Genomic DNA, 22,774 nt, shown 5'->3' on the forward strand with positions numbered 1-22,774 from the left:
TAAGACTCTTAAATCAACATTTCTTGATATAGCTCTTCAAGGACAGCAGCCACCAGATGACCATATTAGATATTTTTTTACAAACTTGCTGCCAGGGACCCCTGTGATGCAAACAATGCAATGTCGAAATCACACAGATCTGGATCTTGGGATAAGGGTAAATAATCATGCTTATGGATAGGTAGATCAGAATGTCTACATTTTTTTCATCTCATTGGCAACACAATGGCTCAGTGGGTATCATTCCTGCTGAGCAGTGCTGGGGACCTACATTTATTTCTAGCTTGGGCACTATCACTATTGAATGTATCTCTGTATCGCTGAAATTTTACATATCATATATAGCAAATATTTTGAGGGTTGCCTTTAAAGGGGAACTGTATGTACTGGAAAAAAACTTAGCCAACAGATTATTTATAACCCAATAATTGACCTTTTAAAGAATATTTTCAAATTGGTTTATGCATATCAATTATTATTTCTGTCCTTTGCCTTGAGCCACCATTTTATAATGTTCCAACCTGACAGAAAACAATGTAAGTGTAAAAATAAAAACTAGGTAAATAGATAGGCTGTGCAAAATAAAAAAATGTTTCTAATATAGTTAGTTAGGTAAAAATGTAATGTATAAAGACTGGAGTGACTGGATGTCTAACATAATAGCCAGAACACTACTTCCTGCTTTGCAGCTCTATAACTCTGAGTTAGTCAGCGACTTGAAGGGGGGCCACATGGGACATAACTGTTCAGTGAGTTTGCAACTGATCCTCAGCATTCAACTCAGATTCAAAAGCAAACAGTCATGACCCATGTGTTCCCCCCTCAAGTCACTGATTGGTTACTGCCTGGTAACCAATCAGTGGAACCAAGAGAGCTGCAAAGCAGGAAGTAGTGTTCTGGCTATTATGTTAGACATCCAGTCACTCCAGCCTTTATACTTATATAATTATTTTGCGCAGCCTGTCTATTTACCCAGTTTTTATTTGTATACAGAACAATTCCTTTGAAATGGGAGTGTTTACTTATTACTTAGTGAATTTAATAAATGAATCTTTGTTTTAAATATGGACTATTTTGTGATATATTTTGTATAGACCAGCAGTGATACAGGATATAGTTTCCCTTAAACCTAGATATTTGCATTTGTCCCACTGACATTAGTTAGCATAGCTGCTCTTTAAACACGGAGCATGGAGACTTTATATTACCCAGAAACACAAAGACTGCAGGATTGGTTTCACAGGCTAATGTCATTTACTTTCAGTCTTCAAGTAGTTGGATTTCAAAAGCAATTTCTGCTCCAAAGAGACTATTTAGATAAATTCCATTTAAGAAGCTCTTTATTTCCGATGAGTGGACACCTAACCTTGTAAGGCAAATTACTTTAAACTCTCGCTGGGAAACAGATTTTACTAATTTATCTTCAGTCTCATTTCTTTCTTTCATTCTCAACTGGGATTGATTGTAATATCCAGGAAAATGTGTTAAAGGATATAAAATGAAAGGGTATAAACAGAGGGTAATTTTTACTTTGAATACAATATTTACTGTGTTAATAACAAGGATTAATCAATGCAGTATTAATATTGCATGTGCAAGGCCTCTGACTACTACTCTGAAAACTGCAGTTACTACTCTGAAAACTGCGGTTTCACTGTATAAGCTCACCATACATACATAACTAGGTGAATCATTATAATATAGGTAGATATGAGTGACTGATGAGCTTAGAGGACACGATTGCATTTATTTTTGGTATAAAGGGCTGGATTACCTGGTAAATATACCCACCTAGAACCTGGATATCAATCAACATTTTGGATGATTGGACAGTGAGGAACTCTGGGAATGGGAGTAGGGGCTTTTTTTTTAAGGTGTTCCTTGCTAAACTTTGTATCCTAAGGGTGGTTTGCAAAAGTGCTTATAAAAGCACCCTGAGCAATTTTATTTTTCTGTCCTTTTAAGGTTTACCTATCTTTTAAGCAAATAATTCTATTTTTTAGAAATGATGGCTCTGCAAAAAAAAGACAGTACTTTGTACTTGATGGCTTAATAATTGGGTTTATTTCGGGGCCCATTTATTAAACCTCGTTTTTTTTATCTGGTCAAGGTCTTACCTTTTAGGATACCCCAAAACTGTTAAAAATCCAAAGAAATGCCATCTCAAACCTGTCGAGGTCATGTAGAAGTCAATGGCAGAAATCCCTGAAGTTATTTCTTGACATCGTAATGTCTGCTGGATAATCCGATAAAGTTGGGGGTTTCGCAGCCAAATAAAATAAAAATTGTGTTTTGAGAGCTTCAATCGGACAAAACGAATTGGCAGTTGATTTTGTCGTGACGTTTTGTTGCTCCCGATTTGTTTTGAGAAAAATTATTGATAAATGAGTTCAATTCGAGGAGTTAGGTCGACTTTGTTTTCAGAAAAAAGTTAAATAAATTAGAGTTTTACTAAATCAGCCCCTTAAAGGAGAAGGAAAGGTTGAAACTAAGTAAGCCTTATCAGAAAGGTCCATCTAAATATACCAGTAAACCCCCAAAGTAATGCTGCTCTGAGTCCCCTGTCAAAAGAAACACTACATTTCTTTCCTTCTATTGTGTACTCATGGGCTTCTTTATCAGACTTCCTGCCTTCAGCTTAAACCTCATTGCCCTGGGCAAGAGCATGCTCAGTTTGCTCCTCTTCCTCCCCCCCCCTCCTTTCTCTACTGTAATCTGAGCCCAGAGCAGGGAGAGACTCAGGCAGGAAGTGATGTCACACCACATTAATACTGCAGCTCCTATCCTAAACAAACAGTAAGTTTCTAGAGCTTTTTACTCAGATATGGTAAAATATTCTACAGAATAAATATAGCATTCCAGCTTGCACTATTGCAGCTAATCTATTGGCAATAAAATGCCTCTGTAGCTTTCCTTCTCCTTTAAAGTACTGAGTTTCAAATTATAGAATGATCCCTAATCTGACAAACCACAGGTCCAAAGCATTACAAAGAATACATTCTATACCTGTATTCAGAACTAACCCACAGAAAGCCTCAGATAAACACTTACCAAACCAGTTTGTGAGGAGTCCAGTTTACTGAATTCTTGCATCATTGACACACATGGTTCATTTAACTGCAGCAAAATAATCCAGAATGTAACAAGCATTTACATGAATTATCATTTAAATGAATTTTCTTAAACCACTTCTGTTTATCTGTTTATCTATGTTAACTCTCTGTAAAATCCTATCTTCGCTATCTTTTTATCTATCATCCCAGAATACCTATCTATACAGTGCCCCATTGGTGTAGCATTTTTATTATCAATGGGTGACAATGAAAGTTCACCCTTTGATAAATATGCCTTTAAAACTACTATAGAAATTAATGGAGAGTAGCGGAATTCCATTCTAGTAGACTTTGGTGATCTCTAACTTCACTCTTTGATAAATATACCCCTTAGTTCTGACTCTGCTAAGTCTTCAAAAATGGCATTCTTCTAAAGGGCCCAGAAGGCTGGGTTTTGGATCAAGACCCTGTCTCAATGTCTCTGGTCTGTGAACTACCTGTAAAGTAATTCAAATTAGGGGTAATGAAAGGTACAGAGTCAGCTTCAAGTCTAGTAACCTATAGCAATCAATTAGATATTTGATTTTCAACCAGTGACCAGTAAATTCTACCTGTTATTTGGTTGTTATTGGCTACTAGATTTGGTGCTAATTTTGTAGCTGTAATATCCTTATCCCACTCATCCCTCAAATTGTCACAGCAGACAGACCTTCTAGAAAGGGAAATAGAAATATTGTAGTGGTTCTGACAAATGGGGGATCCTGAAATAAAAGAATAGACTACTGGTTCATTGTTTTAGAAACTCAAAGTCCATAAAATATAACATTTAACACAATAATTGCTATAGATGTTAAGTAGGCTCTTGGCAACATTTATCCTGACTATCCCTTTTGCTAGAGTGCATAAATATAGCTGCCATGTAGTAAAATAATGGTACTTTTACTGTTGCTTTTTATAATGCAGGCTTTATATTTCAAGCTGCCACATAAATGATCTGGTTGGACCTAAGTTCGATTTGTTTAAATGTTGTGCTATAAAGTGCCAATTTATTTTATACGTGTGATGTGAGAGATACTGTGCCTTGGGCATCTTACATTTGTTTTCTTTTGATACAATTTAGCTCTACCCTCGGTAATGCAATATGAGTTAATTGACAGAATTCACCTTTTCTTTTACTCTGGAAATGATTTCCTCAGTTCTTCTTCTTATAGTCTCATGCAGAATGGTGTTATTAGATAGGACTGCAAAACAAAATATTGTTAGATAGGCACTGCATGCTTAAGGGGACTATTTAAGTCTTCATGATAATGTAAATACAGATTTTTGCTATATAAACCACAAAAATTAGTTTTGTATCTAATGTAGCTTGGTGACAGTAGGCAAAGCCTAGTTAACAACCAGCAAAATCCTGCAACTTAAGGATCTTGCTTGGGAAACTTCTACTGGAGTGGAAGGACTGTAACATTACTTTCTTTGAGAACTTTTTGTTTTATGCATGGTAAAATAAATTCATAAATAAAGCAGGGCATATGCATACTGTACCTGGAAAAGTTAATCCTAGCTTACGAAAGAGAACAGCAGTTGGCACAACTGCGCTTGTTGTGTTCCAAAACCTATAAATAAAATACCCAAATGAGAATATATGCAGTGTTAGCAATGTCTTATTCTAGTTTTCGCTATGATGAATCATTACCCAAAAGGCAGTCCATTTTTCCTTTTTATCTGTTTACTGTGTTCTTTAGTAGCAGTACCAACATATACAGAAGGATAAGCTTCCATGCCCATCTTCTTTTGTCCCACGGCAGTATGGGTCTTACAGAACAATCACCCACATATCTTTCATAGATTCAAATTGAACAAATGAAGTTTATAATACATGCAAACTAAATTTTCCATGAGATGGGTATTTTAAAAATGTATTAGGCTAATAACGATAAAAAATGACCCCTAATGTATCCCAATAAAAAATTTCCAGACGATGTTGAAATTTATTTTCTTAGTATATCTCAGCCCTGACTAGGTAACTAATCCCAAAAGAGGAAACAACTATACAGTGTCACATATGCCATGAGAAAGGTATGAGTTTGCTTCATAAAAGGTCAATCAGTAACGTTATATGCTTTTGTACAATGTTCTCTGTGATTATCCTTTAGAAACTCTGTTGTAGAAAACCATCACTTAATTAAGGGGTCTCTATAAAATGTATTACATCTATCACACTTTTTGCTGGAGGACCGTTTTCCACATGCTTATACATCAGATGGAGCACCATAGCAGTCTGCTTGATCATGGTGAGTTTCCCCACTTAAATCTATGATGATATTACGGGACAGGGGATAGTAAAGCCAAGAGGAGCTATTAACCTTGATTAGTGAGTTTTGTACCAATATATTGTTCCATCCTAGGAGTAATAATGAAGAGTTTCGAGTGGAGTCTCCCATAGATCACTGCACAGGTTCAATAGTAGCCAAGGTGGGAGACAACATTATAAAAATTGGGCAGTTTGGTGTAGATATGTGTTGTATTTCTCGTATATATACTGTTCATTATTTGATATTAAGTAAAGGTACAGTACTTCCTAAGGAACTGGGTCAGCCGCACTCCATCGTTTCTTAACATCTCTCCTCCCTGTGAAAAGTTTGCTAAGCTAAATCACCCAATAGAATTAAACAACTAACATGTTGGTAGCTGTTTGGCTTTATTAATATTAAAGGCTAAAGAGAAATTTCCAGGTTTAAGAAACAAGGCATTACCTTGTCCACATGTCCTCAACCTTGTCATCGGAGTATGGCAAACTCACAGCCTTTAGAGCATCCTTAAATTGCTGAAATGTAACTAATCCAGATGAATGAAGGCAAGATGGTGGCAAATATTTGTGAAAAGAGTCACTAAAAGACGAAAATGTAGGTTGATCATTATAAACTTTATAGTTCTGCAAGACTGGCTAAATTATATATCAGAGAAAAGTACCTGAACGTATCAATTTCCCAATACTTCTACTTTATTTCTACTTGTTAAGGTAATTTGCCTAGCAGCAATCAAAGGTCAATGTATCAATAATCTGTGAGCGTCAAGCAGCACATTCCATCAATATCAATGTGAAGATCTGCGTCAATTGCCACAAAGAGTAGCACATACAAAAGTGATGGTATCCACATGGGTCATTGCCATTGTGAATACCAGGTTTCTGGATTAGGGATCCAGCATCTGCAGTGATATTAATAAGGAAAATATGTGTAAACTTCTAGATGTACCAAGTGTACCAGCATTACCATTTCTTTAGTCCTTCAGCTAATAAATCCCAGAGCCTCTGATTGATCGTTGTGGCCTCACTGGCTAGTGTGATCTCCAGTTTTCCATTATTACTTTGAAAATGTTTAGCCGTGTTTGGCTTTATCCACCCACTCTTATGCACCTTCGGGACACAACGATACAGAATAAAAGTCAATATCATATCCTGTCAAGCAGATGCAGTTCATTTCACAGCATTTATTTAATAGAAGAGAATACAAATATAGTAGAACAGTCTATTGATTATTTTTTTCATCAAAACAAGCAGGGGAATGAGTCTTTATTGTATAAAGGTGCTTATAGAGGGGTTATAATATAGGGTAAGAAAAACAAGGCCATCTACTGCATCTGGATACATGTATCCATGTACAATCAGCAACAGGTAAAAATGGCATAGGCATGAAAATGCCTTTACTGTTCTACAGAAATTCACAATAACAGAAGAGGCTACAAACATAATCTAAATATTTCTATACTGACTTGATTTATATACACTAAACCTAAACTGGCCATAAACAGACAGATCTGCTCATTTGGCGAGGTTGCCAAAAATGCTCATCTGGATTCAATTTGGCCACCCTTGCCTAAATTTGGTCCTCGACCAACTGGATTTCCAAAATTGGCCAATTGCTGGGCAACTGGGTATGACAGTCTCAAACTCCTAATTGATAATGTGTTTGTTTGGTACACCATATAATAATTGTCAAAAGACAAATGCAACGGTTCTGGTCACAGCTCATGCTTCTGCCTATAACAGCCTTTCACGTCGGGAGGAGCCCTTCACTACTCAGATGCCGCCAGGTCTTATAGTGAGAGAACCAAGACAAGGGAACCGGAACATGTGTCAGGAAGGATGGGGAAAGAGAAAGCGTAGTTGTGGAACGCAGTCAGGATCCGGAAGCATAGTCACTAACAGGCAGCGAACCAGCAGAGGTCAGGGACAGGCAAGGGTCAAGAACAGGAAACTAGACAATCAGGGGCAGATTTATCAAGGGTCGAATTGAAAATGTTTGAATTTTTTATGGTAAAAACTGTCAAATTCGAATAGGGAGTTATTTGATTTGAATTTTTCAAAAAATTCTAATTTGATTTTCGAGATTTATCATACTCTGGTCCTTTAAGAACTTGAATTTGACTATTCATCCCCCAAAACCTGCAGAATTCCTGTTTTAGTCAATGGGGGACGTCCAAGGGTCAATTTGTAGTTGTTTGTAGCCTTCCTGACTGTTATGTTTTGGTAGCCGAGGATGAGTAGTGTATAACAGTGCTTTATTAGCAGGTTCATGCAGCCATTACACTTCAACAGTAACTTCAACTCTAATACTTTTAAGCAGTATAGAAAGTACTACATACACAGTATAACTCTTTTGCACAGTGACACCTACAGGCCATTTGTATAAATATCACAGAAATGTTTGCCACAAATATCGATTTATGCATCTTAGTTATCATCAAGTGCAAGGTACTGTTTTATTATTACCAAGAAAAGAAGAAATGATTTGAAAACAAAATTTGGACTCTGTGGGAGGTGACCTTCCTGGAAAGTGGAGTTTAATGGATAACAGGTTTCTAGATTAAGGATCTCAGAGCGTTGGCCGTTTTTTTTTATTGCAATAAATTATTTATTATATCAATACAAGAGGTAAAGGGGGCTCTAAGAGAAAGAGAGTTTAAATGGTAAAAAAAGGCAAATGAAGCAAAAAAAGAGGTATTTTTAAATATACTGAATAACTGTACAAAAAGAGTTTTCTTACCTTACTGTTTTGAAAACAGTTTTTTAAATCATTAAATGATATGCTGCTGTGTCCAGTTAAATTTAATCTGAAACAAATTAAAAACCAATAAGGGTGTTAACAATAAGTATAAAGCACTATAGGCAGAAAAGACAGAATATTTACACTGTTTGTTTATGATTGGCATATACACTCCAATTAGAGTGCAAAATAAGGGAGTTTATGCCATGTGCAATATACATAAAAGAATAAACACAACTGGGGCATATCAACAATGGCCAAATTGGGACCTGTGCAGTAATTGATGACAACCAATTAAATGTTTGCTTTGATTGTAATACTTGCAACAAGACAAAAAAATTGAGTTTTAGTTCAAAAACATGAGGACCACAGGCTGACCTAACCCATTTTAAGGAGTATCATAGCATTAGGTATCAGGGTGTTAAGCACCAACACAGAATCCTGTTCTTACTATATCCCTGTATGATCTGGACTACTATAGAGAAATTCCGCATAGCCTAGATGTTCTATTGAATAATTATATCCGCAGTATTTAAATGAAGCAAAACCAAAGATATTTATGAACTGTAATTATGTTCCTAATTTTGTATATTATGAAGAAGCACAAACAGATCCCATCTCCATGGCAAAACAAACAGCAGATGATGGGAGAATATGTTATAAGTTTAAAAGGCAAACTGCTCTATGCACAGATGCTGGGCAGATCTGCATTTTTTTGAGGAGGGGGAGCAAATTTAATTTTTAAAATATATATAATATTACATAGATATATATAAATTTACCATTTACGGTATCTATTGTTACACCCACGTTCTCCCAGCAAAGGCATTTTCATTCTGTTTGGGGTCAAACCCTCTTTGTGGTCCAATATTATATGAGGCCCCTTTGTTTTCAGTCACCTTTTGTGGTACCAGAATCTTCGAGGACAGTTTTGAAGCAGAGCTGTTATGGGTTGGATATGGCTGTGGTTTCTGTCTTACCCATTTAATACCAGACATTTACAGAATTCACTTTCTGCATGGCTAATTGTTAGTGATTCCTTTACATGCATGCTGCATGGTTTCATAGAAATCATTGCAGCCTTCATAATGCAAATTAATTTATTGCTAATTAGCTGTGCAGGATGTGGATTCAATATGTGGCTGTTATAAAAGAATCACGGTGGCATTCGAAGAGATGTTTATGGAGTGCCAGTCACTGCTAGAGAAAGTTTAACATTAACATTCAAACTGCATCCTAAAACTCCTCTGGCATTATATACTAGGGAATTCCTAAAGTTGATAGTTCAGTGTTATTTTAGCAAGCAGATCCAATGAGTAAAAACAGGTGCTCACATTACGTTCATAAGAATTATGGGACATTTATGTTTATCTCTTGGCCATTTCATGAAGGCTACTTAAAAATAGTAATATCAGGAGAGTGGTGTAATGAAGATCGTCAAAGTAGGTCACACATGGGAGTGTTGAAAAAAAATCTCTCTGACTTCTTAAAATAATTTCTCTGTAGAAATCAATAGTATTTGCCCTTTTATCTCAGAGTCACTGTACACCATAGCAGGGATTTACCAATAGAACAAGCAGAATGTGCATCTGCTATAGGGCCCAGGTATATAAGGGTCAGCTAGGGAGCTGTACATCTTTAATTTGTATTTCAGTAACTGGTTTTCTGCATGGAGTTTGGGTGGGCCCTAAAATATTTTGAGTGGGGCCCAGTGATCACCACTCCTCTGTGGACTGTGAGCAGTGATAAATAAAATAATGACTTTTCATTTAAACAGCATTCCCTGGCCAACCTATGAAAGCATTTCTTAGAATGTTGTAATACGGCATCAACCACACACAAAAAATACAAATGTATTTAGACTGTGCGAATAAATCCATGCTCCCTTGTTTTGCAGACAGTTTATAGGAAAACAGCAGTACAAGAATTTTTTTATAAATTGGTATATAATATTCTGTTTTTATGATGATCTAGAAGAATGAGCAGGAACCCAGCCATCATCTTTTTCCTTCCAGCATAATGCAAGTGAAGGCTTGGAGGCAGATGTTAGCCAAAGTCATTCATTTGTTATCGATTGTTTATTACTGAAGCTGGCAAGCGGGTAACATTAAAAAATTACATTGCTGGCACACAATAATCAGTTTGACTCAAAAAAAATTTTTGCAAATTATATTGAAGTCTGTCGGGACAGATTCACTAAAGGACGAATTGTCACCATCGAATGCTTTGCGCATTTTGCACCACTTTGCCAGGTAAAAATTCGTCACCACTACGCTAATTCACTAAAATGTGACGTCTTTATTAGAGATGTTGGTGAAAATGCTTGAAGTGCCCACTTGTTATTACAAATGTCCAATGAACCTGAATAAATTTAAGAATAAAGCATTTGAATAAAGAATTTGTGGAGTAATGACCGTTCGCCACAGAGAAAAGTCGCCTGAAGATAAAGTGTGAACGAACGCTAGTGACAGTCCAGTTCGCTAGCGAATTGTCACCTACACCTGTAAGTAAATTGGCAATGTCCCTGCGGATCGGATTTCTGTCGAAATGTCGCTAGCATTAGCCCCTTTGCCCTTTAGTAAATCTGCCCCTATTGGCGTTTTACTGTAATAAAAGTCGCAAAGAGCAAAACAATTAGCACAAATAAGAACAAAAAGTCTAATTTCGCAATGTAATAAACTATTATTACATTGCGAATTTTAATTGAGTATTGCGAATTTTAATTGCGCATTGCCCACTTTTAAGAAGTGCTTGAAGGTGTCGTAATCTTTTGGAGCAAACGTAACTTTTTCAGTAAGAAGTTTTATTACATTCACTGCGCAGTGGTGCTAACTATAAAATTCGCGAACCTTCTTCCACTGTCGGAAGTGGTCGCTAAACAGTTTCCGGGTTCGCATAAGCTTATTATAGTCGCACAAAGGCAAATTTTTTCATACAGAGGCATAATTTTTGGCATTGCGAATATTTTTCCGTTACCGACTTTTATTACATTCCCCCATTAGAGTCTATGGTCATTTTGTGAAAATATTTGCCAATGGCAAATGGTATTTTGCTGCAACCCATCCCTGTCGAAAAATTCAGTAGTTTGTGGAGCCATGTCCTATTCCCAGTGTAAAAGTAAAAGGCTCCTAAGGTGCAGCCAGATGGCCCTTTGGGTATCCAGTTGCAGTTACATGAAGAATTAGATTTAAAACAGAAACAAAGAAGACTCTGTAGGAAACTTTTTATCTTTTGAAAAAAGATACGTTTGCTGGCCTTCATTTATATGCTCAGCTCCCTGCAGAAAAATTCTCATTTATAAGCACCATTGCTTATAAATGTCATTTTATATCATTCACGCTAAAAGCCTGCAAATCTCTGTTCTCTGCTGATTTTAATTGCCTTATTGCCAAGAGGGTTACTTAAAGGCTGGTTATTTATATGAAATGTCTGCAGGCAATATGTATGGGCTGCACAAGCTTTTATCAGAATGTTTCCTCCTGGTGCCATATACATATTCATGAATCATCACGTCAGCTCTTATTACAATATTCTCAGAACACAATTTTCCTTATTTTGTAAGGCAGCTGGCAAGGAGCTTATGTTCAGCACAATCAGAACAGGATTTACCCATGACTAGATGCCACTGCCCTTGTGCTTCTACACACACAATCCAGTCCAGTCATAATCTGCCCATCCCTGGATTCTAGCCATGTGATGTAGGGCAGCTGTGTAAATATCACCAGTATTGGACTGGGACCTACTTTAGGTACGACCTCAAGGGTCCCTTGTGGTGGCTCTGCCACCGCTGACCTCAAGGCTTGCCCTTGTTACATCAAGGGGAAACTACCATCTCTTTAGTGCCACAGAGAGTGAGCCTGCATCAGAGAGGTCCACTGGGTTTTTTCCTGGTGTCCCGTGTGCCCAGTCTGACTCTGATTTGATCTTTTTAACTGTGGTTTTACCTTAAATCCTGGGGATACTTGGAAATGCAGAACTCACATCAGGCCAGTAAAGAAAAGGTGCAGTTTATTTCAGGAACATGGCAAGAACAAGCCTTGCACTTAAACACAAGGCACATAATGTTTGTTCATTGCAAGTTCCTGAATCCTGACAAACAGCTCTACCCCTTTACTTGCCTGATGTGATTTCCGTGATTGCCTATCCAGTCTCAATTCCCTGGTGATTTACTCACTGTGATAAACGTTTGGCGCACTGGGCCCCCATGTTATTATATGTGAATTCAGTGATGGATACTATGGCAGGTTCCCACAGAGTAAGTGGCAGGGCAGCAAAAAGTATCTTAAAGAAAAATAGCTATTATTTCAGCCAGCATCTAACAGGTAAAATTAAAGGCAGTTTTCTTCCAAAAACAGTTTGAACAACAAAAATGGCTTTCAGCAGCAATATGACTTTAACTTAAAGGCAGAATAATTACAGACCTCCACAAGGGTTCCTTTGCGGCAGGCAGGCCTGGATTTGTGGTGAGTCCACAAAGGCCCAGGCCTAGGGCGGCAGATTATTAGGGGCGGCATGCCACTCGGCCGCTCTATGGAGAGCACTGGGGACGAGCAGCTCCCCAATGCTCCGACATTTTTGTGCGCCAGTGAGGGGTTGTGCTAGGACCATGCGGACAGGAGCTAGGAACATGCAGCCGGAGGGCGTCCGCCAGGTAAATCCAGAGATGGCGTCAGGATCCCAGACCTCTCTCCATGTCTCTCTCAGTCAGTACTCCTGAGAGACTGAACAGCCTGGGTTTTAAAGGCTACTTATTAGCCACCATTGACTGACACATAAAGAGGGAATGTTTAAAGGTGTTTTATTTAGTACAGCTTAGTACAGTACCCCCTGCAAAAGGTAAAAAAAATCTACTCAAACTTATAATGGCACAGTAAAAAATGCTTTCCTTTTCCATTAAAATAATAGGGGCATTTGTTTTACAAACCTTTCAGTTATTATATATCTATAATTTCCTTAGTGAAAGTGGTTAAATTTCTTTTATGAATAAAATTTCAATTAAAGGGTATTCATATATATTCAGGCTATCAAATTATACACAGTGAACAGATTGACAATAAATGTGACCTATTTGCATTAATAATTCAGCAGGGTCAGAGATCTCTTTACACCGTGGGATTTTAAAAAATTTTAAAGCAAAAAGCAGTGAGGTACCTCAGCATCCTTCCTATCAGGTAACAAATATGATGTGTAATGTCACATGTATACGTTGGAACTAGGCGAGTGCCGAGTCTGAGAATTGGTAGATAAACCTCATGCATATAGAATATAGTTAAATGAGCTCTCTTTTTCCATATCATTGGAGCAGGAGGTCTAGATTTCCAATATATAATTTAGCTAGTATAATTATGACTAGCAGGGGCTCTCCTAACCCATATCCCCTCGGGTTGCTACTTATTACCATGATACAGACTAGGTCCCACCATACCATAAGGAAAGTGCAGTTAAAAACATAGCGCCTCATAAACTAAAAAATTTAATTAAAAGTGTTTCTAAGCAACACTTATTAAAAAATGTCAGTGCTTTTAAAATTATTTGTAAAAACAATTGCAATTGAAAGCCGCATTTGCTTAACTCCTGGTTGTTACTTTTTAAACAATGTTGCAAAAGTCTTATAGTTTCCCAGCAAAGACAGGTCTGTTAATCAGCTGCCTTGTCTTACATTGTATCAACAGTCTGAGACATCAGGGCAGAGAATAGAAAGAGACAAATATTGCTTTTAATAGAAATACATATACAAATAACTTTAAAACCACACATAATCTCTAAATAATGTATTTTGAAAAGTTGCTTAGAATTGTGTTTTCTTTAATTAGGCATAACTTATTTTTTGGACTAACATTTCCCTTTAAAATATCTCACTGTTTATTTTGCATAAGAGGCTTCTGCTTCCCCAGCTTAAGCTTCTACTGGGTTATTCCAACCCTAGATTCTGCTCATACACATTCACTGTCTTACATCAAAGAAAAAGATGAACCTCCCTCCTTCATATTTTATAATCTCAGGGATAGAAATACTTTTTATCATTACAGAAAAATATATAATACAGGTATGGGATCAGTTATCCAGAAACCCATTATCAAGAAAGTTCCAAATTAAGGAAAGGCAATCTCCCATGGACTCCATTTTATCCAAATAATTCAAATTTTTAAAACCAATTCCCTTTTTCTCTGTAATAATAAAACAGTAGCTTGTACCTTATCCTAAGTAAGATTTAATTAATCCTTATTGGAAGCAAATCCATCTTATTGGGTTTATTTAATGTTTACATGATGATGGAAAAATCCATTATCCTGAGCATTCTGGATAACAGATCCCACAGTTGTACTATTAAGTGTGCTGATACCATTATATTGTGCTTCCATTATATTTTAGACAGTAGCAATAAGTCAGGTAAACCTGAATGAAACCTTGCATTTTTAACAATTTGAACACTTTATATATTATAAATGACTTCCAACAACTGCAGACTATTCAGTTTGGGAGTTTATTACCTGTTTAGTAGATGACTGATTTGCTGTGTAGTTAGAAACCCACACATGCTCCAGAGGACTCGTGTCAGTGCCTCCCTGTAAATTTGATATATGTGCATTAATATATATTAAGTTCCATTTGAGGCCAGCAAGGGAATATAATGAATTGATCAGATTTGAGGATACATGTAGATTCTAGTTTGCAGAGTGAGGTAGGCTATATAGCCCCATGCTTAACTAAATAGTAAAGCTTAAAATATACTATTTACAGTATATATGCATTTTTTCATCTATGACACAGCTACTATATGGTTTATACACATGAATGGGTATTATACTATGTACAGCTGGATTCACCCTTGTAGAAAGATTTACAAGTAAAAATGGTATTTTCAAAGAAATTTTCTATGCTCCACGTTGATATAACGTGTGTTTATGGGATTTTTTGGTTTTGGTGTGAGGATTCTTATCTCTTTTTCATTTCCTGTTAACTCTTTTGTTATTTCTTCATTGTCACATAAATGTCTCTTTCCTGCCCTAATGGTAGCACTAGTACTCTGAGAATAACAAACATTTAAGGGGTTAATGTTAGGATGTAAATTATTCTTACTGCCATATTTATATGACAGCACTTTTCTTACATCACTTTATTTTGGAAATAATAAACACCCTTCTGCCTAGAGATCATAGTAAACAGTTGGCTGTTGTGTTCACCTCCAGTCAACCCAACATCCAGTGCCCTTGTGGTCAGAGCAGAGTGATTGTTCCTTTGAAGTTTGGGTAGCTGTAGTCCTGACAATACAGTTTTGGGGGTCTAGGTTTTCAGTCACAGCGTAAAAGCCCCTCCAAGGTGAACTCTTAGGGATTATTCACTTCCCTGAGTCTAAACCAGGCCTGGACTGGCAATCTTTGGATTCTGGCAACTGCCAGAGGGGCTGCTTTAAGATGCCATAGACACTCACTATTTAGTGGGCTGGTGGGGGCTGTTTGGGCCTCTGTGTGGCCTGTTGGGGCCTCTGGGTACCTGAAATGCCAGGGCCTATTTTGATTCTCGGTCCAGACCAGGTCTCAACACTCAATAATATATCTATACTTAAAAAAATCTCTATCTGAGGCATTTGCAAAATGATAACCCTACATACAGAACAATAATAGATGGATTGAGGGACTTGTTTGTTTCTATAAGGAAGAAGTCTTTCAGGCTGAGATGCCTAAAACTGCATCCATAAATTAGTCCAAAAACATAAATTAAATTACAGTTCTTAGGCTTTATTTTCACTTTCTCTGGGCAGGCATTTGAAAATGTGGAAAATAATGGCTGCTTGATCTATCATTTATAAAGATTATATATGTGTAATGCAGGCCTTACCTGGATATGATTCCTTTGCCTTTGGGGTCATTATTACGGAACATTTGCTGTACATAATGGTGCGAGTTGTTAATTTTGTCCTCAATAATGGCAAGTAACTGAACGAGGAAGCAAAACATTTTATATATATCAAATTATCTGTGGTTATTGCTATTGTAATGTAGGTCATCACTATATATTATAAACTGTAATTCAGCAGCAGGTTTGATTGTATTTCATATGTTTGGATTACTAAAACATGAATATGGTGTTGGTGTATTGGCAGTAGATGGAGCAGGGGCTCAAACAACAAACCTGCCAAGGGCCCATTTTCTTATAGTGCTTACATACATACAGGTATTCTTTGCAGCTGCAAGTGGTGACAACTGTAGAGCTGTACTGCAGTGCTTTATTTTTTCTATATTTTTTCTAGATTTATCAATATATGTTAATACATAAATTAAAGGCACAATGGAGTTCATTTACTACACTGAATTTCTTCAGTCCATATCCCATAGCAACTGATCAGCATTTAGCTTTGATCAATCTGATCAATTGTTGTGTTGAACACGGCTTTGGATAAAGCAGATTTGTGTGGGTCCATGTGATGCTTACCCTGGGAAGGGGTTAGCAAATTTTGCAGTAAGCATATCCTATGCAGGGCTCTCCAAACCGAGCCCTGGAAGCTGGTTCCACTGCATAGCAGAAGTTCATACAAACGGTTACATGGCATGTTGATGCAGGATTGATAATGACAATGCTTTTCAGCAAAAGTATAATACATAACTTTAGTTTCTTCAGTACAGAATTCTGGAGGATATATTTTGCAGCATGAATAAAAACTAAAACTAACCTCATTTATGTCCAACACAGAATGATGTCCACCTGCTGTCTGAGCCCTAATTGCTTCTTTATTCTTGTGTCCTATAAGAGCAAACAAAGGATCAGGAGAAAGGAATAACATTCCAAATATATGTTTCATGTTTTTATTTTTATATGAGTTTATATAAGCGGTGTCGGACGGCCCCGGCGGGACACCAGAAATAAACCTGGGCCAGTCCCCTCTCCCGATTAAATTCGGGGGAAAAAAGGTTTTCTTTAAGCGTCACGCAGTGTCATCTGTACATGCGCGCGGGCCCTATCAACTTAGCAGGTGCGCCGAGTGGTGCCTTCATCCTTGTCGCTCGGCGCATCATAGTAGGGGTCAGGGGTCAGCGGAGGGTTGGAGGGGGCCCTGGGCAATAGTCCCGGTGGGCCCTGGGCCCCCCAGTCCGACCCTGTATATAAGAAGTGAAAAAAATAGCAGTGCAGATGTCATGTAGGCGGTATTTACGTATATTCAAGCTATACATTAATTAGTCCCCCCCTAGGCCATATATACTACTTGCCCCTAATAAGCGCTTCTAAAATTTAGCCAGCTGAACACAGGCTGATATTGGCTGCCAATCTGACCACTCTTGACTGTGTACAATAGGTCACAGTGTTCACTATAGAATAGTAAATACAGTAATATATTCACTGATTTTACAATGTATGGCTGGAAATCCACATCGCCCGAATATACACAAAAACACACTCAAGGAAGTCTAGTAATTTATTTAATAACCATTTTAAGTGGATACATTTATCTAGTGTGTATGTAACTAGTAACAGGTATTAGCAGCAAACCTTAAATGCATTCTAGAAGCTATTAAAAGGCTCATGACAGATTAATGTAAAAAGCACTACTAATCATGTATCCTGTTCAAATTGATTCTTGAAAATTTCCTTGCATTCAATTGATACCAGGGAAAACATACAGGTGACTCCTACATGAAACACCACATCTAAACCTGCGATGTTTAAAGGTAGTCTAAGGGCAATATAAAGATACAGCAGCCACTTAAACATCACATTGTCTACATAATATAGCCATTGCTGATATCCCACACATGCCATTGTTTTATGGTATACATTTTGCCAATGCATTTTCCCTGTTATTTTCAAAAAGCAAAATGTAATCACAATACAGTTGCAATGACATAATAATGATTTTACTAAATTAGTCTGATATAATGACACATACTTTGGTTGAATTTTACAAGGAACTAGCTAAAAAGCAGATATACCACTATTATCTACCACCATTTTTTTTTTTATAATATACGGCCATTGAACATTCTGTATGACAAGTGGCTGCTTATATAAGGTGCAGTGCTCAAATCAAAAGAACAAATAGCCATAAGTTAAAAAGTAAGGCGCTCTGTGCAGATCAATGGCATCAGCACTTGCTCAAGCCTCTCAACAAATGTTCAAGCCCATATTGGTGATACCTCTGCCCCACCATGACACATCCACATCAAGAGATGCAGGTTCATTCACAAGGAGGGACCTGGGGACATGGGCCCTTACCCCAACTGTAATCTAGATATGCCACTGATGTAGATAATTTAAGTTGTTATGCTTTAAACATATCAAATAATAAATTAAACAAATGGAAACTTTATTTATAAATAGGGTACAGTTTCCTTTTAATGGCTTTATTAAATAGGCATGTGTAAACTTGCCTGGCTCTGTGACATGGCCAAGAATTAAAAAAAAATAGAACTCTTTCTCTTTTTAAACCAGAATTTCCTTTGTCACTATACTCTTGTTGTTAAAACAGACATCAGGTTGCCTGGCAGCCTACTCTAGAGAAAGTGTTACAGTATTTCAGTACTGAGACATTTCCACTTTGCAAAGGCAGTAATTACAAACACAAAACAAGGTATATTTCATTAGGCTGTGGATCTTCTTGTCCTAAGCATAAAGTTAGAGTTTTTCATTTTTACTACTTATATATTGTTTTGTGTTAGCAACTACTGCCCTAAGGCAGCTGCTAGTTTAGCAGGTGCTTCTTAGTTGAAAATGTTGGTACTGTATTTCAAATTCTAAAACAGTATGTTCCAAATGAATTATGAATTGGTACTTTGTGATAAATCAGTTACAGTTCCATTGATGTGCAATAGACAATTCTACTTGTATAAAGTTCTCCCAATGCCCTATGTGACTTTGCTACACCTGATCCCACTGTACTGGATATTTCTGAGCTCTCTCCCTGAATGAAATTAGAGTTTGATGTTGATTGTGTTCTAGTTTGATAAGTGGGCCAGAAGGGAAGCACTGTGAGGGAAACAGGGATTCTGGGATGAACAAGCAGTACAACACACACTATTGCCAGTAGAAACTGGTCGCCTATACAATTATGGAGTATGTAGGCTCCAGAAAGTTGATTTTGTGAAATAAAAAGCTGATAATAAATATTTAATGTTAACAACTGATAGCATTAATTATTTAGCCAAAATGAGACTGCTGTTTCAACAATTTCTAAGCAGCCAATGCATGGAGGATACTTGCACTTCTCTCTTTTAAAATCAATTGGGTTGAGTGTGTAACTGCAGCTTAGCAGTCTAGATTCCAGTAAACGTTAAGAATTCTTCCCTTCTGCAGAGCAATGTAGTATTAAAAATTATTACTGTGAATCAGGTGTTCATTTGTAGGCGTAAAAGAATTTAAGATGAAATAAATTTAAGTTTAAATATAATAACAAATGTGAAGATCTGATCAGTAGGTAAGTACAATGGTTCAAATGAGCATGTAAAGCTATTTTAACCGGTGTTCTGGTGAGTTAGGTAGCAATTCAGCACAGCCTAGTGAGAGGCACCTCCCAACAGAGCAGGCATTACATATAGCTCTTGCACTTAGAACATAGACATTCTGATGTTAGTGGTTTTTAGATACATACGTACATCAAAGTAGTTTCATGAACATTTATGCCATGTTATCCTTTAAAGTCCTTATGCAGTTGATTTTGTCACAATTCAATAGCAGAATCGAAAACAATGCATTAGAAACATAGGGCCAGATTCCATCTTATGAGAAAATCATAAGATGAACTCAACTGAGGTGGAATATCAAAAGAGAGTAGAGTCTGACCCACAGGCTGAAAACTTCCAGATGTTGGGGTCCCCACAGTGAATGGGCACCAAGGAAGAGAGAGTGAAACTAGGCCCCTTTTTCACTGTGGTCCCTACACTACGCTAGAATCGCCTGGGGAATACTTGTATAACATGAAGAAGAAAATGCCACTTTGTGGGCCCAGTTATTAATGATCCAACCTGCAGCTTTCAAACTTTCATTAAACTGAACTAAAATTCCCTTAGAAACTTTAGCTGCTACAGGTAGATCTGTAGCTTGTGGCCTTCAGACAATATAAGTAGGTCTTCCCCGATAACCCAAAACTTCACCTTTCTATCTATCTATCTATCTATCTATCTATCTATCTATCTATCTATCTATCTATCTATCTATTAGGCCATAGACTGTGGGGTTTGTATATTATATATCTACATACATACATATATGCATATAATAATGTTGTTTTGTATTTTTCTAAATCCCAGATTGCTGAATGGATTTATATATTTCCATTATGGAACTATATTGGTACTATTTTCTGTATAGAAATGTGGATCCCATAATAAAGTTCATCATACAGTAGATCTTGCTTTTATGGTAGAACTAGCCATTTAATGGTACTTAAAAGTTTGATCCTTTCTTGGGCCAGTTAATTATTATAAAACTTCTATCATCTTTAATCTTTGCATTCCCAATTCATTATAAAATCAATATAATTCACTCCAACAGTCATAATGTCATAAATGACTTATTTTTCTGGGAAGAAGTGCCTGTCTACTTTGATTCAGTGTACCAACCCCTCCACTGGATTTTCTTGCCAAGTAAATACAATCAAAAAAGGGGGTGGTTGCTGCTCACCTGGTGCCCAGGTTTTTGAATAACTTATGTAGGGCCTGGCTGTCACCGCTCTGTTATTCTTGTCCCCAGGAGCAGGCGGCATTGTCCCACAGTCCCAGGATTCTCTGCTGCTGAGATTACTCCTGTTAAATAGCCGTCGCTGTCCCTCTATTAGAAGAGATGCCGAGTCCACATCCTTTGAGCAGGATTTGTAAATTCTGGGTAGAAATAAAGATATCTCAGACATTTTTGTGACCACAAACGGCAATGGAGTTTGGTCAAATGAGAGAAAAAAGCAATTGTCTCTCCTGCAGAGTGTGCGGGGCGTAACTAAACAGAATTGTCTCTTCACTTGTACACACGTTGTTGTGGAAACAGGGGGCAACATTGTCTAACAGGGAGCTAACCCCTAAATCGCTGGACTCTCTATGTATTGTTGACCTGTGGAACAACATTCTTCTGCTCCTTAAAGCAAGAGTGTTATATTACAAGAATGGAGCAAAGTATTGTTCTGACACTTTTAAAACACACTTTGAAAGAATGGCTATTGTGTGATTATATAAACGTAAACAATATAGTGGATTTTTTTAAAAAAAAATCCTACTTTGTAGAAAGGCTAATGTGCTGATTACAAAAAGAATCGAGCTGCAATTATGACTATAATTCATTATTATTATCCTCTTCAGCTATTTTATTCTTCTTACTACATTTACAGGAATATAAAACAACAATGAACAATTCCCGATCATAGGTTTGTCAGTTTAGTGTGACATTTTAGAGAACGATGCACCACTAATTACAATGAGGTCTGATGAACCTAAGGTGTTCACTTTTGCTCCTGCCCCATGTGAAATCACTAGAGCTTATGGCATTGGGGTATATCTGCTGATTAAGTGTGGGCATCCCTAAAAGGGCTGTCTAGTTATCCCAGCAATTATCTTTGCCCCTTGTATGTGTCTCTTACAGTTAAGTAGTTGCCAAATATCAGGACACTTGCCAGCGCTATAAGGGTATAACATTGATAGTCCCTTTAGGAAATACCAGGACATATTTATGGAAATTTCCAAATGTCACAAACTCCCTTATTCAGTGGGATTCGCCCTCTGAGTACATAACATTTAAACCAAGAAAGAAGAAACTACTACAAAATAATTAAATCTCTGTCTCTGGGGAACCATTAGGGCCCTTGCTATAATAATAATAGTAGCGTGTACATAGAAGAAACTGTATAATGTTAGCTTGTGCTAAGAAACCCCTCTGCTAAAAAAAAAACCTAGTGTCAACCCGCCTGCTGTGTGAATTTTGGCCAAACATGCAAATTAGCTGGAAAAAATAAAATGGAACAAGTACAATGCTGAATAAGCAATGTATTAGTTTACAATACATTTGTAAAATTATTTTAGTATAGTACAATGTAGCCATTCTATTTATAATCCAAAGCTGTATGCTGACGTGTTTAAACCTATTTAATTTGAAGGTCATATTTCCTCTCAGGGGATTTAGGATCTTCACTATTCAAGTTGGCCATTTTTGGGGGCATACAAAGACACAGAGAGGTCTGAGGTCAAAGCCAGTAACCAGGCCAGACGGATATCTAATTTGCCTTTCCTTTAGCCCTCTTCCCATTTATTGGTTTCATCACTGAAATTTCTAAAAATGTCTCTTATAGCTGTCTATATCAAATGTATCTACTTATGATCTCTTATGATCTCAAATGTCAATTAATTCTTCTTCAGGAAGAAAATAAACGAATAAAAGTGGAACAGAAAAGGGTGCAGAGGCATGCACCTAACTGATAAAGAAATGGAACAATTAAAAGAAGATCTATCAAGGTTGGGGTTATTTTCTCTGAAAAAGGGCACTTAAGATGGGACATGTTAGGCAGATAGCAGGGGATCTTTTTTCACATAGAAAAGATAGAAAAGAATTAGATTTGTGGAGCAGAACTTTCATTATATGTTAATGACAGAAGTGGGCTGAAATCAGCCTGATGAAATACGCAACCCCAATATAAAATGATATTACTCTAAATAAGTTTGTAAAGGTTCCAATTCATCCAGATCATGGTATATCTATAGTAAGGGC

At 37.1% G+C, this 22,774-nt stretch overlaps 1 protein-coding gene across 1 annotated transcript in view; it reads right to left on the reverse strand.

The window, feature by feature from the left end:
- Positions 1-21,058, reverse strand: part of LOC108711010 — a 32,075-nt gene extending 11,017 nt beyond the window's left edge. The window contains exons 1-10 of the mRNA XM_018252307.2: positions 20,711-21,058; positions 16,770-16,840; positions 15,938-16,035; positions 14,590-14,664; positions 8,099-8,165; positions 6,326-6,468; positions 5,807-5,941; positions 4,596-4,666; positions 4,218-4,294; positions 3,052-3,117 (exon numbers count right to left, since the gene is read on the reverse strand). Coding sequence (XP_018107796.1) covers positions 3,052-3,117; positions 4,218-4,294; positions 4,596-4,666; positions 5,807-5,941; positions 6,326-6,468; positions 8,099-8,165; positions 14,590-14,664; positions 15,938-16,035; positions 16,770-16,840; positions 20,711-20,936 — 1,029 coding nt within the window. The 5' untranslated portion in view covers positions 20,937-21,058. The remainder of the gene's footprint in view (positions 1-3,051; positions 3,118-4,217; positions 4,295-4,595; positions 4,667-5,806; positions 5,942-6,325; positions 6,469-8,098; positions 8,166-14,589; positions 14,665-15,937; positions 16,036-16,769; positions 16,841-20,710) is intronic.
- Positions 21,059-22,774: the final 1,716 nt, after the last annotated feature.

This window comes from Xenopus laevis, chromosome 3L (assembly GCF_017654675.1).
Source record: "Xenopus laevis strain J_2021 chromosome 3L, Xenopus_laevis_v10.1, whole genome shotgun sequence".
Classification (NCBI taxonomy): Eukaryota; Metazoa; Chordata; class Amphibia; order Anura; family Pipidae; genus Xenopus; species Xenopus laevis.